The following is a 27,405-nucleotide window of genomic DNA, read 5'->3' as shown; positions in this document are numbered from 1 at the left end:
TGTTCCCTAGAGTGAGACTGGCAGAACTGCCAAAGCTCTTAAAGGTTTTTTGGCCCTCAAGGGCCAAGATAGCATAGCCAGAGCATGAACTAGGCACTCTATTGCCATCCACAAGCTTAACCATTGCCACTAACCTGTTCCAGTCAGCTCTAATTGCACAAGGTTTTTAAAATTTGTGACGGTCACTAGCCTGGGGCTGAATATTATCTATCCTGAGGTTTGGGCAGGTATAATAACAAAGGGAAGGAGGGTTAAAATTCACATCGGGAGAGAAAGAAACGTGTGTGGGTCAAACTGATTCTTTATAAAGAGCCTGTTTGAAGATGCCTACAGGGCTAGAAAGAGGCCCGGGGAAAAGAGATTAATTGGCAAAGAGCTGGTAAGCCAATCAAAACTACTTAATAAGTCACACGTGGTGTATGCAGTTATCCATACCTATATATGTAGAGACAGTTATCACACACCACTGTGCAGTTAAACTGAACAACAAAGAAAATGCTTTGAGCAGGAGGTTGGACTAGATGACCTCCTGAGGTCCCTTCCAACCCTAAGTCTATGAAATAAAACATGGAACTTTCTATAATCCTTTACAGCAGAGTATACCACAATTTAGAACAAAAGTTGAAGAGTCTTCAGAGAAAATATGCAGGCAGCAGCTCCAGCCTGAGTGTCTCAGCTGACTGCAATGAAGGCATGCTGACAAAAGGAGACAGGTGGTTTCAGTTGTGACACTCCATGTGACAGGAAAATGTGATAAGGTAACAACACTGAGTTAAATGTTACTGTTTGAAAGCTTTTGATAACATCATTTGGTAACTTGGCAGGTAACTTGTATCACCTCTTCACGTACCATAAAGATGAAGCCAAAACAGACGTTGATTGCTGGGGTTTATGTGCTTTGGGACCCAGCAGTCCATTATAACAACACGGACACTTACCCAACAATAAAGACAAATTCCAGCATGTATGCTTCTTGAGCCTCTATAGGAATGAATTTTCTGGCAAATTGTCAGCAAAAATTGCTGGTCTAAACTGAGTGCATGACTGTTTGAGAGATCCTTACCTGCAAGACATCCTGGATCTTCACCCACACATCTGCCATGTCATACAATTTGACATCACCGTCATACAGGCTGGATGGAAAGGCCACAGTCTGCCGAAGATGTCCCAGCACCACAGAGTGAGCAGCCGCTACAGCATTGAATTTGTCAAAGAGAAGTTCAAGCAGTTCCAGAAGTAAACTAGAAGGAAGGACAAACGCATTGAAGACCATAAAGCATTCTGATAACATAGTAATGAAGGCCATACAAGTACCTTAGATAGACATAGTGGGAGGCAGGAGGTAGGGGCTTATCTGTTTTCTTCCCCTCTCTTAAATTGAAAGAGAAGGTAAGTCTCATTTACTTACACACACAGACTCAAAATAATATGGTATTCAACGGTTTCGTGACATTTTGATTATGGGATGAACAGTATGAAAGAATTTAAAAACCTACATGAAAGATCAGAAACCAAAAGTATCAGGGCTTATCAGCTGTGTCAATCATCAAAATTTTATTATTACACATAAGGTGTTATAGCTAGAACCTCATCTAGGTGTACAGCACATTAGCTGTTCCCTATGGCTTCTTTACTGCCCAATTATTGTAATTAATGTGCCATTGCAAAAGCCTGTAACTATTGTGTGACAAGACAATGACTTACCACAACTGATATTATTTAGAAGAAAATGTCAATTAAGTTTGTTGCTGTTATGAAGTTATACAAACACCCCCAGGCCCAAAGATAGTGGTCCCCTCACATATGTCACTTAGCCATCTTGGACAAAAACATTCTCTTGACCTTACAGCACAGACACAAAAGGTAAAAGCAGGACATTACCAACAGAAATGTCTATTCCAGATAGCTCACTATAGAATGTAATCCTTCAAATGTATCCCTCTAATTTAAGTACCACATGGGCAACTGCCAGAGTTCTCAGATGGGGTATGCAGCTAATACACATTACCAGTGTCAAACACAGAGCTCATGGTTAAGGAGAAAAGCTTTTTGATTACACTGAAAGGACAATCACACTGATGTGATTGGAATAACAGAGACTTGGTGGGATAACTCACATGACTGGAGTACTGTCATGGATGGATATAAGCTGTTCAGGAAGGACAGGAAAGGCAGAAAAGGTGGGGGAGTTGCACTGTATGTAAGAGAGCAGTATGACTGCTCACAGCTCAAGTATTAAACTGCAGAAAAACCTGAGTGTCTCTGGATTAAGTTTAGAAGTGCGAGCAACAAGGGTGATGTCGTGGTGGGAGTCTGCTATAGACCACCGGACCAGGGGGATGAGGTGGATGAGGCTTTCTTCAGGCAACTCACAGAAGTTACTAGATCACAGGCCCTGGTTCTCATGGGAGACTTCAATCACCCTGATATCTGCTGGGAGAGCAATACAGCAGTGCACAGACAATCCAGGAAGTTTTTGGAACGTGTAGGGGACAATTTCCTGGTACAAGTGCTGGAGGAACCAACCAGGGGAAGAGCTCTTCTTGACCTGCTGCTCACAAACACGGAAGAATTAGTAAGCAAAAGTGGATGGGAACCTGGGAGGCAGTGACCATGAGATGGCCGAGTTCAAGATCCTGACACAGGGAAGAAAGGAGAGCAGCAGAATATGGACCCTGGACTTCAGAAAAGCAGACTTTGACTCCCTCAGGGAACTGATGGACAGGATCCCCTGGGAGAATAACACGAGGGGGAAAGGAGTCCAGGAGAGCTGGCTGTATTTTAAAGAATCCTCATTGAGGTTACAGGGACAAACCATCCCGATGTGCAGAAAGAATAGTAAATATGGCAGGCGACCAGCTTGGCTTAACAGTGAAATCCTTGCTGATCTTAAACACAAAAAAGAGGCTTACAAGAAGTGGAAGATTGGACAAATGACCAGGGAAGAGTATAAAAATATTGCTTGGGCATGCAGGAGTGAAATCAGGAAGGCCAAATCACACTTGGAGTTGCAGCTAGCAAGAGATGTTAAGAGTAACAAGAAGGGTTTCTTCAGGTATGTTAGCAACAAGAAGAAAGTCAAGGAAAGTGGGGGCCCCTTACTGAATGATGGAGGCAACCTAGTGACAGAGGATGTGGAAAAAGCGAATGTACTCAATGCTTTTTTTGCCTCGGTCTTCACAAACAAGGTCAGCTCCCAGACTGCTGCACTGGGCGGCACAGCATGGGGAGGAAGCGACCAGCCCTCTGTGGAGAAAGAAGTGGTTCAGGACTATTTAGAAAAGCTGGACGTGCACAAGTCCATGGGGCTGGATGTGCTGCATCTGAGAGTGCTAAAGGAGTTGGCGGATGTGATTGCAGAGCCACTGGCCATTATCTTGAAAACTCATGACTATTGAGGAAAGTCCCGGACGACTGGAAAAAGGCTAATGTAGTGCCCATCTTTAAAAAAGGGAAGAAGGAGGATCCTGGGAACTACAGGCCAGTCAGCCTCACCTCAGTCCCTGGAAAAATCATGGAGCAAGTCCACAAGGAATCAATTCCGAAGCACTTAGAGGAGAGGAAAGTGATCAGGAAGTCAGCATGGATTCACCAAGGACAAGTCATGCCTGACTAATCTAATTGCCTTCTATGACGAGATAACTGGCTCTGTGGATGAGGGGAAAGCAGTGGACATGTTGTTCCTTGACTTTAGCAAAGCTTTTGACATGGTCTCCCACAGTATTCTTGCCAGCAAGTTAAAGAAGTATGGGCTGGATGAATGGACTATAAGGTGGACAGAAAGCTGGCTAGATTGTCAGGCTCAACGGGTAGTGATCAATGGCTCCATGTCTAGTTGGCAGCTGGTATCAAGTGGAGGGCCCCAAGGGTCAGTCCTGGGGCCGGTTTTGTTCAATATCTTCATAAATGATCTGGAGGATGGTGTGGATTGCACCTTCAGCGAGTTTGCAGATGACACTAAACTTGGAAGAGAGGTAGATATGCTGGAAGGTAGGGATAAGATACAGAGGGACCTAGACAAATTAGAGGATTGGGCCAAAAGAAATCTGATGAGGTTCAACAAGGACAAGTGCAGAGTCCTGCACTTAGGACGGAAGAATCCCATGCACCGCTACGGACTAGGGACCGAATGGCTCGGGAGCAGTTCTGCAGAAAAGGACCTAGGGGTTACAGTGGACGAGAAGTTGGATATGAGTCAACAGTGTGCCCTTGTTGCCAAGAAAGCCAATGGCATTTTGGGATGTATATGTAGGGGCATTGCCAGCAGATCGAGGGACGTGATCGCTCCCCTTTATTCAACACTGGTGAGGCCTCATCTGGAGTACTGTGTGCAGTTTTGGGCCCCACACTACAAGAAGGATGTGGAAAAATTGGAAAGAGTCCAGTGGAGGGCAACAAAAATCATTAGGGGACTGGAACACTTGACTTATGAGGAGAGGCTGAGGGAACTGGGATTGTTTAGTCTGCGCAAGAGAAGAATGAGGGGGGATTTGATAGCTGCTTTCAACTACCTGAAAGGGAGTTCCAAAGAGGATGGCTCTAGACTGTTCTCAGTGGTAGGAGATGACAAAACAAGGAGTAATGGTCTGGAATGCACTGGAATGCGTGCATGGAATGAACGCATGCACTGGAATGCGTTACCTAGGGGGTTGGTGGAATCTCCTTCCTTAGATATTTTTAAGGTCAGGCTTGACAAAGCCCTGGCTGGGATGATTTAGTTGGGGCTTGGTCCTGCTTTGAGCAGGGGGTTGGACTAGATGACCTCCTGAGGTCTCTTCCAACCCTGATATTCTATGATTCTATGACAAGTCTAGGAAGGTAGAGAAGCACAGTACAAGAGGTCTATGGCTTGTCTGTACATTATACTAAAAATAGAGATGGGCTGAAACAAAGTGCCTGATTAAAAACTCTGACCTTTAGAAAGCTTGGATCCTGAACTGAACTTCATTGTTGCCCTGATCTGTACCACATCCCGGACCCAAACACCTTTATAAATACCAGAAAAGTTCAAATCTGGACCCAGATCTGAAATGTGCAGCTCTAGTCTCTCTCAGATGAAACAAAATATAAAATCCTGTACTGCAAGGCAATTCCATTTTGTGGTACCAGGAGCTTTTCCCTTCACCTTTAATGTTAGGAAATGCCTACAAATTAGTAGCAGGTAAAAGTGACAGCCTGGGGATGATGTAGAACAGAAATACTGCTTTTGAAGATGGGTGTATACTGAACAAGGTGTTTTTGGTATAGAAGCCAGGAGTCTGTATGCGCATTTGGGAACTAGGATATTTGGGTGGTAAGGCATGTGTAGTTGTATATGTTGCCTTACGTTAACTGACTGCATGTATTTGAGCAATCTTAACTTTCAATAAAGTTGTTTGTATGGGAACTTCCACTGTTTTTCAAGTTAGCAACAGTACCTTAAATAGCTTTGGAATACAAGGTGTGGAGGAGAGTAGCCCTCTTCTGCTACAATAGGTCTTTGCACGTGTGTGTTGTGTGTGTTTACCAGGGGAAAGCATCAACGTTCAACCCCTGGGATATGGATGAGGAGGAGAAGGCAGTGGAAAGAAGGCTTTAGTCTAAATAACATCTGCACATTATTTATTTATTTGTTAGTTATTTATAGTTTATTTATGCATAAAGCAACCAATAAGAACCTTTTTTTGGGGGAAATCATAGAATCAGATTCTTACTGGTTGCTAACCACTAAAAAAACATCTTGATTTGCAACTAAATATAGTTTTTACATGATTTGGTTCTTTTTTCTGCAAACCAGGAAGACACACTCTCTCTATACACATTTATTTAATCAATTAGATTTCTTAACATATATTTTAGGCACACGCACACACACACACACATATATATATATATCTTAAGATTTTGATTCCTAATTTGTACAATTTATGTTAAACAATGGAGAATGATGCATTTCTCATTTACTAGATGATTAATTTTTTACTTGTAATTTGTGTCAAGCTACATTTGAATGGAAATAGGGATTTAATTAAAAATGCACAAAAACAGCATTTTAAGATGGTGTTATTTTACTAATAAAAATAACCTTAATTATTCTGGATACATAAGAAAACAGTAAGTTTATCAAACACAAAATGTTGGGTTGCAAGAGACCGCAAGAAGTCATTAAGTCCAACCCCCTATACAGTGGCAGGACCAAATAAACCTAGACCATCCCTGACAGGTGTTTGTTCAACCTGTTTTTAAAAACCTCCAATGATGGGGATTCCACAACCTCCCTTGGAAACCTATTCCAGAGCTTATATACCCTTATAGTTCGAAAGATTTTCCTAATATCTAACCTAAATTAAAATGTTTTACATTTAAAATTAACTGCTTTATTAACCAAAGGATGTAGTAACAGCAATTAGTGAATTGAACTGGTTATTTCTGGTCACCCTGTCCTTCAAAATTTTAGAACTAATAGGTGTCATCTCCTCCCACCTGTTATTTACTCAGAGGTAGGAAGAGGAAAACAAGCTTGCCAGCTTTTTTTCAACTCCCAGTCAGTTTCTCAATTTTGAATGAACTAGTCAAGAACTGAATAAACTGAAGAAAATATTCTCTCTGCATATGCAGAAGAGGCTAGTGCTGTCAAAAGCTGGTTTAGCACTTCAACCAACTCTGGTTCCTGGTGCTTGGCCAGCGACTTCCAACCACTTTGGTGGCCTGACTTTCTTTAAAACTTCGGCAGGAAATAAGTACATCTTGAATATATTTCTATTTAATTTAAATGACTAAGAGATTTTAGTAATTTTAGGCCTTAATATAGGTTGTCATAATTTCAAATTTAAATAGGTTTATGTTTCAAAAGTGAACTTTATTTAATTTTAATTTTAAAATCCAATTTCTAAAATCCAATTTTTTAAAAAAGCATCTACTTTATCCATCCTGAAAACAGAGCTTCTATTTCTGATAAAAACAACAAGGAGTACGGTGCCACCGGACTCCTAGTTGTTTTTGTGCATACAGATTAACACGGCTCCCCTCTGATATTTCTGATAGGCAGCTTCTCCATCAGATAGACAACCTAAGGCTTGGGAGAGCTGAGCCTCAGTTTGATAGACCTTATTAGGTACAAAAGATAGGGGCTCACTATAGCAGGCGCAAGTGAGGAGGCAAAAAGGCAGCAAGGGTGAGGAACTGGTAAGGGTGGAAGCCAGAGAACCAGGGTGCCAAATATGACATGGAAGCAGAATTTGCGAGGGTTTGGCATTTTCATATTGAAAGGACTTATACCCTGCTTTGCGCGGAAAACTGAAGGCAACCTTAATTTGAAGCCGATGGGCACCTTCATAATTAAACATACATAATTGTGAAAATTTATCAGCCCAGGCACAAAATCGATTCACCTGCCATTACCATGGCAACAATGAAGCCAAATAATAATTTAGTCACCCATAGAAAAAAGAAAAAAGTTGTTTGCCCCAAGCAAGCACAATTTTGCAAGTCTGGATTAAATAGGTTAGACAGATGTCAGATATAAGAAAATATAAATGAGAGATGTGTTTGTAATAAAAAGGGATTAAGTAAACTTGTTTGCAGAATTTAAAACTGTTCACCCTGTTGGCACTCAATGATATTATGCATTGAACAAAAAGGTATTTATATTTTTTCTTAATTACAAGTGCCTTCATATTCTCATATTATGGCATGGGTTGATTGGAAGCTCCCAACTGGCACTCTCTGTGACAGTCATCATTTTAGCTAATGAACTACCATACGTCCTTCTCCCATTTAAACAGTTCCCATCCTTTCCAGTTCTCCTTGTAGTCAAGTCCCCTGAAGCTTCTAATCATGTTTAATTGCCCTTTTTCTGGACCTTTTCTAAATCTCTTAGGCCATTTTGAGACAAGGTGACTGAAAATTAATGCAGTGCGGGTTAAAGAGACCACATAAAGCATCACAAAAATAGTTCACTCCAAAGGCATAAGTTGTGGGGGAGGGTCTTTTTGGAGCAAGTGACCTGAGCAGAACAAATATCTGCAATGACAAAGGGCTGCTCGGGCAGTTTGTCAGTTCAAGTTCTCAGCATCCACTCACCAAGAAATACATAAACATGTCGACAGAAAGTGACACATGCCCTGAGGCAACTCCTATTGTCTGGGCAATAAAAGAGAATGAGTCCATAGGAAGTGACTGCTGACACTTACATGAGGTCACCAATGATAATGCATGCACTTTACCAGTGATAACGTCCTTTGCTTAGTTCAGGGTAATTTGGAGTTCGATGTTTTGTTTAGTTTTTGCTGTTCAAGCCTCAGCAACAAGAGTTGGTAAAAACAAGTAAGGAAATTTCCTAAGACCTCTGAAAGGAAAAGCTGCATGGGTTTGGTAATGAGATAGTTATTATGCCTGCTCAGTGAGTCGGATCTTCAATCGATGTAAAACCTCATAGCTCAGTTGAAGACACTGGAGCGATGACAATTTACACAGCCAGAGGATCTGGCCCAATATCTTTGTCCATCAGTAGTAATGTTACCAGTCTTCTCAAACTAAAACTAATACAATAGTTTTACTCTTTCACTATACCTTGTCCTTCATAGCCAGGTCAGAGATTTCTGTAGATACTATTTACAATCTAATGAACAGCTCACGAAGGAGATAAAATCAGAACCTTTTCTCCACAAAATAATTGTTCAAGGGAATGCACAAACTGCTAGAAATATTAAAGAACCCAGGTACTGTTCTAAACACCAGTGGTAGTGATAAAGGTTGGAAGAGAGACTAGCTACAGAAAAGCCAAAATCAGTTCCAACTATGTGGAGATTCCACAGTAGTTCTACACAACTACATTGCAGTCTACAGTTTTGATAATTTCTACAACTGCTTAAGCAGAGTAAACCTCCTACTTCCCTCTAGTGGTTAATGGTGCCCTCAACCTGCTTATCTCCAGCGGAGGTGAACGCAGGGTAGGGTGAGATTGAGGTATATCATGGTCAATTACAGAGAAAATGCATTCCCCCCCAAAAAAAATTTGTTATCGTATGTAGTAGTATATAAACGGCTTTTAAAAATTGTGTATTCTGTAAACGCATTGTGAATTAATATTTCAGAACAGTATGGAAGTTATAGAGTTTACTAGGCTAGGCTAATGATAGGTAGAAAAATAAAATATTCAACAGTGAGATTAAAGTACCACACCTTTTCATAATCCAAACTGGGGCACTGTCAAATTAGGAAACTCTAGGGCTGTGCTCCAGAAGTGTAACTTTTTCTCATGGAATGATAGAATTTAAATCATTTTGATGAGAAGTTCCTAAAGGAATTACTCTAGAATTTCCAAACACAGACTTCCTGGCCTCCAGCCCAAGCAGAAGGGGACATGACACTTTTCAAAGGGAAAGAATACCAGTCAGTCTTTCAACAGTCAGCACCCAGTCTTGGAAAAACAGACAATACAAGTTATGTGCACATCTGGTTACTGCAAGCTGCCCATAAGAAGTTTAATTATAGATTCAGATCCTTTGGGCTTTTCATCTTTTTTAGTCATCTTTATTAGTCATTTTATTTGTTAGTAGTAATCATTTTTATGGATATCTTCTAAGTACAGTAGCTGAAGACAGACAATGAGCTCGGATATGAAAGACACCAAAGGGTATTCATATCCGATTCTAGCTTTAAGATGAACTAAAACATATTATACCCGCCAAGTCCTGAGATCAAGAACCTACCATCATTAAAAACCTTAACAACATTTAAACAGTGTTGAGAGGCATACTCTACACATCTTTAACTTTTTACAGAATTTGGCTCTTGTGGGGGAAAAAAGAACCTTTGGCTTTTAAGACAGGAGTTGTCACTTACTCAATTAAAAACGTAGCTAATTTGTCTAGGTTGGCTGCGTTTCCCAACTGTCTACATGTGATTTCTGTTAATTGGGGACTCTTACATTTTATTTCATTTGTTTTTCTAAAGATTTTAAATTCACCTTTTAAAAACAGGAGATGCCTTATGGAAAACATTGCATATCATTCTGTTTATTAACAATTCTCCCTCTACCCTTATCAGAGGATGATTCCTCCATCATTTTTTATATTCTTGGGAGGTCTGCATGGAAACAAAACCCATGTGTCTTAGGAGCTCATCAGCTGCTGATGATCATTCATTCATATCAACTTTTATAAAACCATGTGCCCAGTGCCCAGACCTCTGGGTACATTAACACAATTAAAAAAATATTACCTGATCCTGCAAAAAGCTAAATGGGACTTAGTTTCCCAAGTCACTGGGGCACATGTTTAAAATTTTGAGACTACTGCTGTAGTCCAAGGGCTGCTGGTGCTCCTGAGGGTGATGGCCTCAGCCCACAGCTTACTTTTGCAGCGAATGCCAATACTCCATACCTCAGCATTTGAAATGTGCCTACCTGGGCTGGTTTTCCTGGGAAAGGCTCTCTCCTTTCTGGTAGCCACTGTCCGCCACTTGCGTTGTGGACCTCTTGACAATCTGCTTGAGCTCCTGTTCCAGACGATCCTTGATAGCCTTCACGGTCTCAGGGATTTTTTTCAGTTTGGCCAGCCCTTTGATGAGGATCCCCATGAAGACAGTACTGTTCTCCTCCGGATCCAGCTCCATATCTTCTTTAATCTCCAGCACACTCACTTCTCGCACTGAAATCACACCACCACCACAAACAATTGTTTAGACCACTCAAAGTAAGATCAACACCAAGCAAATGTAATGTTCCAATTGGCTTGTCAAAGCAGAACTCTGTCTATCATGGACTACTGCAGGAATAAACGCTGAAACACAAAACAACTCAATTTCTTCACTATACACAAAACATAGCAGCCTGCAAAGTAGACTGATTCAAAGTCAGAGGTTATACACAGGGAGGAATAAGTTACCTGCAAGTTCTGCGGTATATTGAACTCTAGTGTGATTAAGACATTCATAAAATATGAGCTTTATTAATAATCATTTTAGTGCTATACATATCAATGCAATTATAGGCTTGAACCCCCAACCTAGCTATTTTCCATGTTTCACAAAAGAGAATTTTTTATTGTGAGAACCAATTATTTTAGCAAGAACAAACTCCTGAAGAATTTGTAGGAAAGGACTTTTTCTTTTCCTCTTTGCATTCTAGTTTACAATAAAGTATGGAATGATGGTTTGATGTTATCCTATTCTATTTTATTACTGCTGTCAAGAGACTGAAGATATTAATCACACTCTTTAATAAGAACCTTTTAGTAAGTTGTCTAAAAGAGAAAAAGGATTAGGTTTGAAAAACTAGATGGAGAATTAAGGGTACTCTGGATACAGTCCCCTTGAAATAACATGGAGTATCTTGACATGAAGTTCTGTTGCTAGGAGACCATAACCACAAAATCTCAGGGTAATGTGTTTTTGTTTTAAGTATGCTCATTAATCAACATTTCTTAATTTACAGATAATGAACAGTAACAAAAGGGAGCCTATGCTAAAGACTGGGTGAAACACCTAATTGATACACTGAAAAGCCAACATGAAGTGAAAGTCTTCAAGGCAAGTCCAACCAAAATGTGTTGTAAAGAAAGAACTGTATGGCCACATGGATTGTTAACAGAAGTATACAGACACACAGCTCAGAAGTATACAGATAAAGAGATTCCAACCTCATAATGGTTACTGATACAGAGATTAGAGACAAATATCTGTTTCATCCTGATGGTGTTGAACCAAGCTCAGACTGCTGGACAACAAATTACTCCAGTAACTTATACTGCTCTATAATGGACTGATTTAAAAATATGCTTCTAGAATCATCCAAGAATGTAAAGAAAGTTTATATAAACCACCAGAAAACTTCAAAATGGATTTCACAAACAAGAGAAACAGCATGTCACAAGGAACACAGAGCTCTAGAGCTAGCTATGGAGGTAACACCACCTGAAACAGAAGGTCCATCAACAGGCTTGCCTAAATGTCAGAACAAAGATGTCAAAACAAGAGTTCTCGGAAAAGAATGTTCCAAACAGGTGCCTCCTCATTGACATCTCAGCTCTGGCCCTTCCTATGCTTCTTCCGCCTCAGTAACTATTGCAATAGGAAAAGTAAAATTTTGGACATCTTCTTCCTGAATTTAAGAAGTGAAAAAAGTTGCTTACTGCTTTACAACCTGAGTAACAAAGACTGAAAAGCCAATGTGAAAGTAAAAGGCAACGTAACTATAAATATTTTCTATAGTGTACATTGTCACATCATATAAAGTCCTAGGCAAAGCCACTCGTTATATTTACACTTTGTTTAACCACCACCCAGATACAAGCTCCATAATTCATCAAAATGTTAGAGGGGTACTTCTGAGTTTATGTTATCTCCTCCAGGAGAGGGGAATGTATTAATCTAATCCCTTTAGCAAAGTCTCTGACCAACGCTCCCATATTCCTATTGCTGTGGACCATGACATGACTTCTGCCCACCGAAGTAGGGCAAGACTAACAAATCTTGCTTGAAACTTGTTCAAATCTACTTCAGTCAGGCCATTTAGAAAGGCACACTTGGAGCAGGTGCAAGTTACAAACCTCAAGCACCTTCTGGAGACAGCTCATCACCAGGCCCACAAAAGTTCAAAATTGCCCTGCACACCATCTCCTCCCAGAAAGTGCAGATGTAATTGTTACATTTTCCTATGCGCTTTGTTGTCATGTTACTATTTATTTTGCATCATTTTTAATAGGTTAGTTAAAATTTATTTCAGTGCCAGCTGACTTGCACACATATTACCCTGATGGTATCCTTTTAATTATAGATCTGACTGACCTGCTCAGCAGAGATTACACTCTTCCCCTGGCATAACCTCAGACTCTGTCCCGTCAGCTCAGCCCAGCCCCGTTGTGCTACAGGAGTTTGCTCACCTATTCATTTCCACTCTGAGCATTGCACACACACTGAGAGTAGACCCTATTAGATGACAGAATGTCAAGACAGAAGAATAACTTGAGTTTTTATGTCAATCAGAACCAACCAGTGCCAATTTAAATTCTCTTTACAAAAACCTCCCACAGCTACAGTGTGTTATTTGTGCAAGTTTTGGGGGTAACTTTAGCAAAGCACCATGGATATTTTTAGCAAGCAGGTAGTGAGAACACAGGAGATATTTAGAATCACAGAATCATAGAATATCAGGGTTGGAAGGGACCCCAGAAGGTCATCTAGTCCAACCCCCTGCTCAAAGCAGGACCAATTCCCAGTTAAATCATCCCAGCCAGGGCTTTGTCAAGCCTGACCTTAAAAACCTCTAAGGAAGGAGATTCTACCACCTCCCTAGGTAACGCATTCCAGTGTTTCACCACCCTCTTAGTGAAAAAGTTTTTCCTAATATCCAATCTAAACCTCCCCCACTGCAACTTGAGACCATTACTCCTCGTTCTGTCATCTGCTACCATTGAGAACAGTCTAGAGCCATCCTCTTTGGAACCCCCTTTCAGGTAGTTGAAAGCAGCTATCAAATCCCCCCTCATTCTTCTCTTCTGCAGGCTAAACAATCCCAGCTCCCTCAGCCTCTCCTCATAACTCATGTGTTCCAGTCCCCTAATCATTTTTGTTGCCCTTCGCTGGACTCTCTCCAATTTATCCACATCCTTCTTGAAGTGTGGGGCCCAAAACTGGACACAGTACTCCAGATGAGGCCTCACCAATGTCGAATAGAGGGGAACGATCACGTCCCTCGATCTGCTCGCTATGCCCCTACTTATACATCCCAAAATGCCATTGGCCTTCTTGGCAACAAGGGCACACTGCTGACTCATATCCAGCTTCTCGTCCACTGTCACCCCTAGGTCCTTTTCTGCAGAACTGCTGCCTAGCCATTCGGTCCCTAGTCTGTAGCTGTGCATTGGGTTCTTCCGTCCTAAGTGCAGGACCCTGCACTTATCCTTATTGAACCTCATCAGATTCCTTTTGGCCCAATCTTCCAATTGGTCTAGGTCCTTCTGTATCCTATCCCTCCCCTCCAGCGTATCTACCACTCCTCCCAGTTTAGTATCATCCGCAAATTTGCTGAGAGTGCAATCCACACCATCTTCCAGATCATTTATGAAGATATTGAATAAAACCGGCCCCAGGACCGACCCTTGGGGCACTCCACTTGATACCGGCTGCCAACTAGACATGGAGCCATTGATCACTACCCGTTGAGCCCGACAATTTAGCCAGCTTTCTACCCACCTTATAGTGCATTCATCCAGCCCATACTTCCTTAACTTGCTGACAAGAATACTATGGGAGACCGTGTCAAAAGCTTTGCTAAAGTCAAGAAACAATACATCCACTGCTTTCCCTTCATCCACAGAACCAGTAATCTCATCATAAAAGGCGATTAGATTAGTCAGGCATGACCTTCCCTTGGTGAATCCATGCTGGCTGTTCCTGATCACTTTCCTCTCATGCAAGTGCTTCAGGATTGATTCTTTGAGGACCTGCTCCATGATTTTTCCAGGGACTGAGGTGAGGCTGACTGGCCTGTAGTTCCCAGGATCTTCCTTCTTCCCTTTTTTAAAGATTGGCACTACATTAGCCTTTTTCCAGTCATCCGGGACTTCCCCGGTTCGCCACGAGTTTTCAAAGATAATGGCCAGTGTGGCCATTAAGACAATGCACTTAAATCACAAAGCTATTAGGATATTACAATTGGTGCACACATTTCAGTTCAGAGCTCGTATTTTCTTAGCACTTTTCATCCCAAGAGCCAAGCGTTTTGTGTACCACATTCTGTACATATAGACAGGTTTCAGAGCAGCAGCCGTGTCAGGCTGTATTGGCAAAAAGAAAAGGAGGACGTGTGGCACCTTAGAGACTGACCCATTTATTTGAGCCTGAGCTTTCGTGAGCTACAGATAAATTTGTTAGTCTCTAAGGTGCCACATGTACACCTTTTCACTGTACATATAGTTCACCCATTTCATTAGTTCTACTCATTATTTGTTAAGCACCAGAGGTGTACAAGACCCAGACATGAGACTGTACGCTCCTTGGGGCACAAGCTATGTAAAAAGACAGGACACAAAGAATTGCAGAAAGAGGCAACGTTTTAAATAATAAGTTAAAAAAATAAAATGGAAAGGAGTTTTTTTGTTATGATTAAGTCAACTTGTGGGCATCGCAGCAGAAATGAGTTCTTCGGAGAGAATTATCCATTAGTGTAATACAGCCACCTCAGGGATGGGGAATTGCATCAGTCTTTTTCACGGTCGCATCAAGTGGGAAACTCAGTCATCCTGTGATCAACCAATACCCCCAGCTCTTTCTCCTCCCTCTGTCTCCTTCAACTGATAAGCCCCCAGTTTATAGCAAAAATTCTTGCTGCTAGTCCCTAAGTGCATGACCTTGCATTTTGCTCTATTAACTTTCATCCTATTTGTATTACTCCAGTTTTCAAGGTCATCCAGATCTTCTTGTATGATATTCTGGTCCTCCTCCATATTGGCACTACTTCCCAACATTGTGCCATCTGCAAACTTTTTTAGCACACTACCACTTTTTGTGCCAAGGTTATTAATGAAAATGTTAAACAATATTGGTCCCAAGACCCATCCCTGAGGAACTCCACTACCTCCCTCCAGCGATTCAGTATGACGTGTTACAGTCTCCTCTTCAACCAGTTCCTTATCTACCTTTGAAATCTCATATTAATCCCCATCTTCTCCAATTTAATTAATAACTTCTCATGTGGAACTGTATCAAATGCCTTACTGAAATCTAGGTAGATTAGATCTACTCCATTTCCTTTGTCTAAAAAAATCAGCTATCTTCTCAAAGAAAGATTAGGTTGGTCCCGTGGGACCTGACTAGATCACAGCCCAAGATACAACTGATGTTACTTCTCTCTCTATTATGACCACTCCTCTTTCTCCCTTATCATACCCTCTTCTGTTATTCAACGTCAGCAATGGGTCATTTGAACACAAAGCTTTGGCACAGAAATCAGACAACCTTAAAAGTGTCAAATTGGGCAAGAGACACACATGAAAATGTAGGCCGAAGGCTCCAATCTTGCAAGCTACTCGGCACAGACAGAAGGGCTCCATGCAGGTGCAGATATATATCCCAGTTCAGATTGTCTTGCAGAATGGAGTGTCTTGACCAGTATTTTCTCTTGGCCTAACGATGCACACTAACAATGCCACTCATTAATATCAAGTCAGAATCTCAACACAGTTAGAATACATTTTATACCTACCTAGGTCTGTAGGTTTATAACTAGAGTATATCTGTAAGGAATTTTTGAAGACAAGTAAGATCATTTTCCTTATTGCATTAGCACTTAGAGAAGGTAGAGAAGACATGAAAAAAACATACAAAATAATAAAAGCACTGTAATACATTGAAGTGATTATTTACTTGCTAAGTCATTTTTCAGAGTAGCAGCCGTGTTAGTCTGTATTCGCAAAAAGAAAAGGAGGACTTGTGGCACCTTAGAGACTAACCAATTTATTAGAGCATAAGCTTTCGTGAGCTACAGCTCACTTCCTCAGATGCATATCGTGGAAACTGCAGCAGGCTTTATATATACACAGAGAATATGAAACAATACCTATTCCCACCCCACTGTCCTGCTGGTAATAGCTTATCTAAAGTGATTTCCAGCACAAATCCAGGTTTTCTCACCCTCCACCCCCCCACACAAATTCACTCTCCTGCTGGTGATAGCCCATCCAAAGTGACAACTCTTTACACAATGTGCATGACAATCAAGCTGGGCTATTTCCTGCATAAATCCAGGTTCTCACATCCCCCCCACCCCCATACACACACAAACTCACTCTCCTGCTGTCTGTTAGTTAGATTTCAGTCTCCTTTTGTGGGTCAGCGAAGGAAATAGAAAAAAAATCCACTTTTATCAAAGTCATTTTTGTCGTATTCCCAAAATAAAATGACTGTGAAGCGGCACAAATGAAACTCACACTGCTCATTAAGAGATGTTAGCGATAATTAGGTTTTTTCAGAAACTGTTTGCCAAGTGAAAAGGACATGTTGTGTGGACCAAGGTTTTGAACAAACCAATTTCCATTAGAATTAGCATCCTTCCCTCCCTATTTCAGCAGTTGAGCAACTCAGTAGATTGGAGGTTTATTTCATTAGGCCTTTCTATACTGGCCTCATAGGTATATCGGAACTGTTTAAACATAACTGCAGCTAAGGTGGTTAATAACTTAGGGCCTGATCCTGCAAATACTTACTCACATGAGTAGCCCCATACAAACCAAAGCAACTATTAGCATGCGCAAGGACTCCTCAGGTAAGTAAGGATTTGCTGGATGAACCTCACTTACCCCTCATGGGGTTTCAGCTAAACTAGTTTCTTTGGCCAAGCAGTTTCTAACATGGTTTGGCAATCAGTTGAATTGCGTAGGCTAGAACTGTTTTCCCGATGATTTGGCTCCATCCAGACTGGACAACCAAACTTTCTTAGAAACCAGTTTAACAGGAGCTATGTTTAAAATATGTAATCAACACAGCCAGAGAGCCTCACCATGGATGGAACCTTGTTGCAGAAACTCAGTATTAATAACTCCTAACTTTACTGGACACGTATACAGTACAAGGACATCTACACAGCACTGACTGAAAATTCTAGAGGCCTGTCCCAAAGATTTGAGCCCAGTGTGTAACTTGGTATGGGCTTGGGGGGGATGGTCTTCTTCAGATGTCCAAAACACTATCCAGGAATCTAGAGTGAATTACCAAGCTATTATCATATGACAATGCAATTCAGTCCAAGAATTACATGAGGTCAGAAGCTCTCGGAAGAAGAACAGTGTCTTTGCCTTACCTCTACAAAAGCATATATACAAATGCTGTAAGTCTAAGATGGGTGAACTGGAATGCCTGCATTAAATGAGAATAGTGATATACAGGTATTACGGAAACGTGGTGGAATGAGGATAATCAATGAGACATGATAGTACCAGAGTACAAAACATACAGGAATGAGAACGGGTTGTGATGGCATGGGAGTGGCACAATATGTAAAAGAAAGCAGAGTCAAATAAAATAAACTTTACCATAGAATCTCTATAGATAGAAATTCCATGATTGAAAATAAGAGTATAGCAATCAGAGTGTATTACTGACCCTCTGACAGGATGGGGACAGTGACTGAAAATGCCCAGAGAGATTAGAGAGACTATAGTGCTAGAAAACACAACAATAATGGGGGATTTCAACTCTCGTGATACTGACTGGGTATATGTCATGTCACGAAGAGACGCAGAGATAAAATTTTTAGGCATCACAAATGACTGCTTCTTGAAGCACCTTGTTCTGGAATCCACCAGGGGAGAGGCAATTCTTGATCTAGTCCTAAATGGAGCACAGGGTCAGATCCAAGAGGCGAATATAGCTAAACCTCTCAGTAGTCGTGACCATAATATACTTAAATTTAACATTCCTGAAGGGGGAAATGCCAAAGAAATTCACCACAATAGTATTTAACTTCAAAAAGAGGAGCTACACAAATATGGGGAAGCTAGTTAAATGGAAATTAAAAGGAACAGTAGTCACAAGGGTGAAACACTTGCGAACTGCATGGAGACTACTTAAAAGCACCATAACAGAGGCTCAATTTAAATAATATCCCCATATAAAAAATAAGAGGACACACAAAAAAATGCCACCGTGGCTAAACAGCAGAGTAAAAGAGGTGGTTAGATGCAAAAAAGCATCTTTTAAAAATTGGAAGTAAAATCCTACTGAGGAAAATAAAAAGGAGCATAAACTCTGGCAAATCAAGTGTAAAAGTATAATAAGGCAGTCCAGTAAAGAATTTGAAGGGCAATTAGCTAAGGACACAAAAACTAACATCAAAAAACTGTATACACATCAGAAGCAAGAAGCTTTCCAAGCAGACAGTGGGGCCACTAGACAAACGAGGTGTTAAAGGAGCACTCAAGAAAGATAAGGCCATTACAAAGAAGCTCAATGAATTCTGTACATCTGTCCTCACTGCAGAGGATGTGAGGGAGACTCCCACCACTTGAGCCATTCTTTTTAGGTGACATATCTGAGGAATTGTTCCATAATGAGGTGTCAACAGAGGAGGTTTTGGAATACATTGATAAATTAGACAGTAATAAGTCACCAGGACCAGATGGTATTCACCCAAGAGGTCTGAAGGAACTCATATACAAAACTACAGAACTATTAGCTGTGGTATGTAACCTACCACTTAAGTGAGCCTCTGTACTAGAGAATAGATGGTAGCTAATTGTGGCAGAGCTCCGACTTTGTCTCAGTGGGTCCTGCGCTTCCTGGCGGATTACGCTAGACTCAGAGGCTCACTGTGACTCTCTACGTAGCCCTTCTCCCTCTAGAGGCAAGGGTCTCAGCCTACTGAGCCATTTTCATCATAACCCAGGAAGGACTCCCCCCACAGTCTCTGTTGTCCCTAAGGGCTTATTCCTGAACAGTTAGGACCCTGTCAGGACAGGAGACTAGTCTTCCCCTCCCAGGAGGTGTTTCTGTAGTGGTGGGTTGGGGGAAACCCGGGCCCACCCTCTACTCTGGGTTCCAGCCCAGGTACCCTAATGGCAGCAGCTGTTGGCAGCTGACCTTTCATCGCCAGAGTTGCTACATTTCCCTGGGCCACTTCCCCACAGCTCTCCCGCTTCTCTCTCAACACCTTCTTCATCCTTACCTTAGGACTCCCTTCCAGTGGCTTGAGAGTGTCTTCATTACCCAGCCCTTCAGCCACACTTCATCTCCTCTGGCTCCCTGGCTCTCCTCAGCCTGACTGGAGTGAGCCTTTTTATAGTATCCGAGGGGCCTTAATTAGAGTCAGGTGTTCACATTAGCTTAACAACCTCACCTGACTCTTGGCAGGATAATTGGAGTCATGTGTCCACCCTAGCCTGGAGCAGCCCCTGCTCTGGTCAGTCAGGGAACAGAAAACTGCTTATCCAATGGCCAGTATATCTGCCTTCTACTACTCTGCTGTACCCAACTGGCCTGGGTCTATCGCATAATGTAATGTCAATTTTTTTAAAAGGCTACAGAGGCGATCCTGGCAATTACAGGTCAGTAAACCTAACTTCAGTACCAGGCAAAATAATTGAAACTACAGTAAAGAACAGAATTATCAGACACATAGATGAATATGACATGTTGGAGAAGAGTCAACACAGCTTTTATAAGTGTACTTGGACTTTCAAAAAGCCTGTGACAAGGTCCCTCATCAAAAGCTCTTAAGCAAACTAAGCAGTCATGGGATAAGAGGGAAAATCCTCTCATGGTTAAAAGATAGGAAATGAAGGGCAGGAATAAACTGTCAGTTTTCACAGTGGAGAAAGGTAAATAGCGGGGTCCCCCAAGGATCTCTACTGGGACCAGTAAATGATCTAGAAAAGGGGGTTTACTGTGACTTGGCAAAATTTGCAAATGACACAAAATTACTCAAGACAATTAAGTCCAAAGCTGAATGCAAAGAGTTATAAAGGGATCTCACAAAAATAGGTGACTGGGCAACAAAATGGCAATGAAGTGTAATGTTAAGTGCAAAATTATACACATTAGAAAACATCATTGCAACTATACATACAAAATGATGCAATCTAAATTTGCTGTTATCACTCAAGAAAGATCTTGGAGTCATTGTGCATAGTTCTCTGAAAATATTCACTCGATATGCAATGGCAGTCAAAAAAGTAAACAGAATGTCAGGAACCATTAGGAAAGGGATAAATAACAAAACCGAAAATATAATGCCACTATATAAATTTATGGTACGCCCATAACTTGAATACTACGTGTAGTTCTAGTCACCCCATCTCAAAAAAGATAGATTAGAACTGCAAAAAGTGCAGAGAAGGCCAACACAAATTATTAAGGGCATGGAACAGCTTCCATATGAGGAGAGATTAAAAAGACTGGGTCTGTTCAGCTTGGAAAACAGACGACTGAAGGGGATATGATAGAGATCTATGAAATCATAATGGTGTGGATAAAGTGAAAAGCATTATTTACACCTTCACATAACACAAGAATTAGGGGGTCACCCTATGAAATTAACAGGTAACAAGTTCAAAAACAAACATAAGGACGTACTTCTTCACGCAATGCACAGTCAACATGTGGAACTCAATAAGTTCATGGAGAATAGGTCCATCAATGGCTATTAGCCAAGATGATCAGTAGCACAATGCCATGTCCCAGATGTCCCTACATCTCCAACTGTCAGAAAGCTTGCACAAGACAACAGGGGATAGATCACTCAAAATTGCCCTGTTCTGTCCATGGCCTCTGAAGCGTTTGGCACTGGACACTTTCAGAGGCAGGATACTGGGCCAGTATGGCTGTTCTTATGTTCTTCAGTAAAATGGGAAGTCATTTTCATAAATCTACATCATAGGAAACAAACATGAAAATGCACAATTATCCGCTTATCAAAAAAGATGTTTGATTTAAAGCAACAGAAAGTTGAATCATTTATACTATAATTAAATACCTCCCACACTTATTCAGGTAGCAATATCCCTGGTGAATCTCCAGTCTGACGATCTTCTATAAAAATATCTGTCCTAATAGATGGCACCTAATTTGTATGATTCCACCACCTCTCAAGAAGGAAATTGCTATAAGAGGCACTTTACTCACCCAAATCCAATCCAATCCCCAGCAAAACCACTGCTGATAACTCCTCCACATAGAGTAGCTAAGGAACAGACTCTTGGGTCTTGTTTTTCATTCCTATGACTAGTCAAATTTTGCTGATATTTATTATGGTATATTTGCTTAGATGCATGCTTTTATGGGCAGCTAGTAAAATTTTATGTACTACTTTCCATACATTATGTCTTTCCAGATTATATCCCTCTTCCTTTAACCCTTTTTGACAAAAAGAATGCAAGTTCATAGGGCTCCAAAGGCCTAATTTGAGATTACTTGGAAAGCCTTCACCTGCATAATTTCCATTGTTCAATTTCTATTTTGGCCCATGTGGTAGTCATAAAGAAATGATTTTATACAAGCTTCAGTCATTTTCTAACCTGCCTCCCTTCTCACTCCAGTATCAAAACATATGAGGGATCAATACCATGGAAAAAATGCCAGGAGGACGTCAGCCTTTCTAAAGCAATGGTTTTCACACAGTTCTACCCACAATTCCACGACTTTTCTAGCTTTGGGAAACAAGCATTTTGATCTGAGAAGGTTGCCCTCCTCAACATGGCATTATAAGCACTGATTCGGAGATGACTTATGCCAATTTAACTCCATTCATTTCAGTGAAGTTACTCCTCATTTGCACTGGTGTGAGAACTTGAAGTCTTCAAATCAAGACTGAATGCCTTTCTGGAAGATAAGCTTTAGTCAAACAAGTTTTTGGGCTCAATAAAGGAGAAACTGGATGAAATTATATTGCTTATATTACAGAAGCGGGCCCACTGGTTTCAGGTATTTGGATCTTTTGACTTCTCTCACACAAAAAATACTAATTACACACAAAAAAATGTGAAAACATTACATGCTTCAAAACTCAAGCTGCCAGCCTGATATGAACAATCAGCTGGTGCTGTCAGTTTAAAGTACGGTTTGGTACTAACAAGGACTATAAAACTGGCAACATGGGCTTCCATGTTTCTTGTATCACGATTACCTGTAAACTGAGAAAATATAAAGTAAAATGAAGGGTTTCTTTTTATACGTCCCAACTCTGCAAACTCATCCTTGGATCTGAAAATCAGAGTGGATTTTTTCCCCCGTTTATGCATCATGGAAATAAAGGAGTACATTTAACAGTGAGAGTAATTAACCATTGGAACTATTTACTAGGGGTTATGGTGGATTCTTAGTCAGTGACAATTTTTAAATAAAGACTGGATGTTTTTCTAAAAGATCTACTCTAGGAATTATTTTGAGGAAGTTCTACAAACCTGTACTATACAGGAGGTCAAACTAGACAACCACAATGGTCCCTTCTGGCCTTGTAATCTATAAATTACCTTCATGAAGGGGGAAAAAGAAGTTCTGCAAGCCACACTGTCTTCCCAGCTGCACCTGTGGAGTGTGGAACCCCACTGCCTTCAAAGTAAGCCCTCCCTTGCATTTGTGTAGCTGTAACAAAGGCATTTGGGGCAATCCAAATGTAATTGTGAGGATCATTTAGTCTGTTGAATCTTTAGTACCAATGATAATGCATTAGGAAAGAATCATGCTTGACTTAGATCTCATGGTGAGACTGCAACGCTGACAAGTAAAACACACACCGTTTAACTTAACTGAGCAGCTTTAAATTAGAAGTAATTGATAGCCAATAAACAGGAAAACCGACTATGACATTTTTCAGTCACTTTTCAAGGCAAAATTGCATTTTTAAGGCCCGTATTCAGCAAGATATTTTAAACACATGCCTAACTTTAAGCACACAAGGACCACTATTAAGCTCAACAGGACTACTCGTCCTTAAAGTACCTTGCTCAATCAGGGTATACAGCCAGTGACTGACTTAATTTTAGAAATTACTGTATTATTCCTATTGAGGAATTTATTTATTCTTACATTTGGGGTGAGTGTGTCATTTGATTACATTATTCACCCCATTTGCTGTAAGATTTACATATCTCTAATCACATAATATCATTCCACAGTACAGCAGAAAGACAAAAGCTTCCAGCTTGTTTCTTACTGGAATTCTATAAAGTGCCCTCATGAAGACAGACTGCTGCTGCCACATGCCCTCAGGGAGACTCTGTAAGAGACTCACCTTTAGCCGCTGCCCACTTAACCCTCTTCATTTTTAAAGGGGTCTTCTTTACCTTTCTAGCAACCTTGGCGAACGAGCTCTGTAACTCCCTACTTGCTGCCTGAAAAACAGCATCTTCCCAGCCTCTCTCTGATTTCTTTTCATGGACATCTCGCCATCAGTTCAAGCTCAACATTGCGATAACAGAGCTCAATCTTCCTCCCCAAACCCTCCCCACTACCACCTTTCTCAGTCACTGTGGACAACACTGTCATCCTGTCATGCAAGCCATAACCTGGGTGTCGACTCAGACCTCTCTCTAGATCTTTATATCCAGGCTATGTCTAAGTCTTGCAGATCCTTTCTACATAACTTCTCTAACATACAGCCTTTCCTACCCGTCCACACAGCTAAAACTCGCATCCAGGCTCTCATCATCTCATATTTCAATTACTGTGACATCCCTTTTCCCTGGCCTTGACAAATCCTGTCCTTCGACCGTATCACCCCTCTCTTTGTATCTCTTTACCGGTTCCCTCTTCTCTATCACATCAAACATAAGCTGCTGACTTCACATTCAAGACCCATCATGGCCTATCCCCACCTCACCTATCATCTCTCACTCAGGATCAGTCGACTCCTGTCTCTGATTAGCCCATGAGGCCAGTCTCCAGTGCCCACTTGTTACATTTTCAAACAAACACCTTTGTGCTTTCTCCCCCTTTCCGCTTAGCAGGAGCTACCTGTAAATATTATCCTCCTTCAAATCTGCCCCCGAAAACTCTCCTTTGCCATAAGGCCTACAAAACCTTAACAACGGTTAGGCTGCTGGTGTGCCGAGACCACTGCCTAACATACTGACCAACACGATCTCATTATTTCCTTGTACTCTCCCGTCTGCTGTATCCATCTGTTGTGTCTCATTTCATACTTCGAGTGTAATCTTTTTGGGGCAAGGAATATTTTTTGATTCTGTTGTACAGTACCTAGCACAGTGAGGTCGTGATCAATGAATGGAGCTCCTAGGTGCTAGGATAATACAAATAAATAATAATAATAATATTTGGGAAAGCCTGGGCAAAGAGGAGGATTTTACTCTTGGCTCCAAGTGTGGGAAAAGTATCGGTCATTCTTATTTCTTCCCACAGAGAATTCCATACTCTTGATCTGGTCCCTGAGAAAGTTCTGTCTCTCACAGTCATGAACCTGCCCTTGTTGGTTGACACAGTCATTGTTCCCATACAATGCAGCTGTTGTGGGGATCAATTCTAGTGGGAAGCATGGTGTCGCAGGGACACATGGCCAATTCCACACAGGAATTGAATATTAGAAAGTCAGGACAGTGACCTTGAACTGGACACTCTCCGGTTAATGTGGAGCCAATAAAGAAAGTGGCATACTGAGGTCAAGTAGTCAGGTATTCTGAACAAGCTGGCACCTCATCAGGAAATGCACTTCCTTCCTAAACAAAAAGAATTATGGTAGTCCAGCCTCAGACATTAAAATGCATTCATCACTGTGGCCAGGTCTGCATTTGATAGGATTTGGCATGATCTGCTGGCCAATCTTGTACAGTAATGAGTGCTTATCTCCTGCACAAGATGCGATGGGCATCACTTAGTTTACGCAATGCTCTGAAGGTGAGAAGAATTAGAAGGGCTTAGTATTATTTAGAAGCTGTTTTGCTGATATACCTGATATTTTTCTCACTTGATCTTATTCTTGCTGAGCATATTCACACAGAGATGGTTTTAATGTTTATTAAATAGATCCATCTCCTCCTTCTGCTTATTCCCCGTTGAAGTCAGAATCCTCTGGGACATCACCATCAGCTCCACAACAACTACAGTCATTGTTATTGCACAGACAGAAGACTAGGATTTCAGGTGGGGAATACGCAGCAGAAGCAGATGAACTACACAAATAGGTACTGAAGAGAGTACAGGCTAGTGTTTACATAAGGGTACATTTTCCCACATCTTCCACTTACTTGTCATGTGACCTTGGGCAAGTCACTGAACCAGTCCTTTCAACAATGACAGAAAATTCAGGAATGACCAGATTTTCCATTACTTTTGGGTGGCTCCTATATTCCAGCATTGAAGCCACCAAGTCATAGATTCTGTGGAGAGACCTCAGCAAGAGATTGTGGGGGAGAAAAATCCATCAACTGGTGCTCAGATGCCACTAATGAAAGCTCTTCCCACTTCCCCCTCCTAAACAGCAATACAGACACACTCATTCTCTCTATGAAGAGCCGGTCTCTATAGCAAACAACCAGCGCTGAAGAAATGTACTATGTAGGAGAAATGAAAGCCCATCAAGTTAAACAAAGGGGCCATGAGACAAATGTGAGGAGAAAGAGGAACAGAAAATAAAGGAGAGATAAGAAACAAGAAAAAAGGAATCAAAGGAAAAAAACTAAAGGCAATGAGAGAAGGACAAAATTCGACAAAAAAGAAAAAGGAAGGTTCTTAACCTGCTTATTAACTTTTAATTCCCTTTGTAGTTTGTGTAAAGTGGAGCTGTTTTATGCACCATGAAGAAAGGGTGCTCCATATTGCACCACTCATTTAGCTGGGCAGCACACTGAGAGGCGTGCACTTCACCTCTTTCTAAGCTCAGCATACTCCTCTGCAAAATAAGGACAACCCTGCCGACTCAACTCACTGAGCTGTTGGGAGGCTTAATTCACCCTTCGTCCAGTACTTTCACTGCTAAGGAAGTGCAAAATATATTATGAAAATTTCCCTAGCAACAATAAAAATAGAGAAACAAACGCTGAAAAACTATGATGCATATAGGCAGAGGTTTCTCTGCAGATAACAGTTTCCACAAGGGCTTTTAGGAGAAACGTTCTGGTTTTTTAGCTCTAATCCAGAAAAATAAATTTACACTGTCTTGTGTACCTGCCATCCTCTATTAAATAAGGTAAGGAGATGTCTGGACCCAAAAGGAATTAACTACAAGTCTCCCTCCTGGTCAGAAGTATGTATATCAAAAAGACAATCAACACCAGGAGCAGCAAATAGAATGAAATATAATTAATTTGAGCAGAGAACGAAAAAAAATAGATAAATGGATGACTAGTCAGGAAGAAACCTGCTAAACCATGTTAGTACTGGATATCTGAATGGGAGTTAGCAGACTGCACTCTATTCCTGCTTCTGCCACCAACTCTCTATCACCTTGGGCAAGTCACTTGACATCTCTGTGCTTCAGTGTCCCTCATCTGTGAAATGATGTCACAGGGTGCAGCCCTCATTGCCAAACTGGCGCCTCCTCCTGGTTGTACTGGGGATTAGCTCAAGGCCAACACCCACATTTGCGGTCTGTCCACCGTCACTCTGTCTCTGCTCCATCCTACGGCTCCTCTCTCAGCTCCTAGAACCGCAGCATCCTCTTTTCGATTCTCATCTGTATTTCCCCTTCCGGGAGGCGGGGCAGAAGTGTACCTGTCTAACAGTTCAGCCACCTCCCCAGGCCTGCCCCACTACTCTGGACCCCAACCCAGGGACCCTGTAAATACCAGCTTCCTGCTGCTCCTCTGTAACCTCAGTCAGTGCCGCTCTACTACCCTGGGCCACTTCCCAGGCCCCCTTCTCCATGGCCCCAGCACCTTCTTCACCCTCACCTCAGGGCACTCAGAGTTGCTCAGGACCAGGAGCCAGCCACTGCTCTGTCCAAGGTGCTTACAGTTCTCTCAGCCTTCCAGGGACGCA

The 27,405-nt window shown here is 41.4% G+C and overlaps 1 protein-coding gene across 7 annotated transcripts in view; it reads right to left on the bottom strand.

The window, feature by feature from the left end:
* EXOC4 (exocyst complex component 4) overlaps positions 1-27,405 on the bottom strand; it is a 606,961-nt gene that overhangs the window by 514,196 nt on the left and 65,360 nt on the right. For all 7 annotated transcript variants that reach the window (XR_012156857.2, XR_012156858.2, XM_073328862.2 and 4 more), the window contains exons 6-7: positions 10,388-10,631; positions 1,064-1,241 (exon numbers count right to left, since the gene is read on the bottom strand). Coding sequence is in view for 5 of the 7 variants with exons in the window: in XM_073328862.2 (XP_073184963.1) it covers positions 1,064-1,241; positions 10,388-10,631 (422 nt within the window). In the remaining 2 variants the exon portion in view is untranslated. The remainder of the gene's footprint in view (positions 1-1,063; positions 1,242-10,387; positions 10,632-27,405) is intronic.

Source organism: Lepidochelys kempii, chromosome 1, assembly GCF_965140285.1.
Source record: "Lepidochelys kempii isolate rLepKem1 chromosome 1, rLepKem1.hap1, whole genome shotgun sequence".
NCBI lineage: Eukaryota > Metazoa > Chordata > Testudines > Cheloniidae > Lepidochelys > Lepidochelys kempii.
Note: the sequence above shows the minus strand (reverse complement) of the source record. Positions and strands in the feature narration are given on the sequence as shown.